At 51.0% G+C, this 343-nt stretch overlaps 1 protein-coding gene across 1 annotated transcript in view; it reads right to left on the bottom strand.

Moving 5' to 3' along the window:
* The window catches only part of LOC119592404 (low-density lipoprotein receptor-related protein 2-like), a 16,915-nt gene that overhangs the window by 9,202 nt on the left and 7,370 nt on the right, over positions 1-343 (bottom strand). The window contains exons 8-9 of the mRNA XM_037941226.1: positions 271-318; positions 1-141 (exon numbers count right to left, since the gene is read on the bottom strand). The exon at positions 1-141 is cut by the window's left edge and continues 192 nt beyond it. Of these exons, the coding sequence (XP_037797154.1) occupies positions 1-141; positions 271-318 (189 nt within the window). The remainder of the gene's footprint in view (positions 142-270; positions 319-343) is intronic.

Genomic DNA, 343 nt, shown 5'->3' with positions numbered 1-343 from the left:
CTTCTACGTAGTAATCGTAATTAATGTCGCTGCTTGGGTCGTAGGAGTCAGGGACGTGGCAAGGTCGCTCCCTGCAGACGCCGCTGACGCAGTCGCCCATCAGACCGCAGTCCTCGTCGAGCACGCAGCTCTCGCCGGGCCCTGGGGGGGGACAGGCCACACACGTGAATCTCACTCTTGTTTACCTGCCACGTGTGTAGTATTTTCAGTAATGTCTTTACATTAAGAATATTGATATTTTGCTGATTTATATAAACTGTCTGTAATTACCTGCGCATGCGCCCTGCCCCTTCGTGTCGCCCTGACAAAGACAGTTTCCTGGAATTACGAAGAAACGCATTAT

Source organism: Penaeus monodon, chromosome 30 (genome assembly GCF_015228065.2).
Source record: "Penaeus monodon isolate SGIC_2016 chromosome 30, NSTDA_Pmon_1, whole genome shotgun sequence".
NCBI classification, from domain to species: Eukaryota; Metazoa; Arthropoda; class Malacostraca; order Decapoda; family Penaeidae; genus Penaeus; species Penaeus monodon.
The sequence above is the reverse complement of the archived record's forward strand: the minus strand, read 5'-3'. Positions and strand labels throughout refer to the sequence as shown.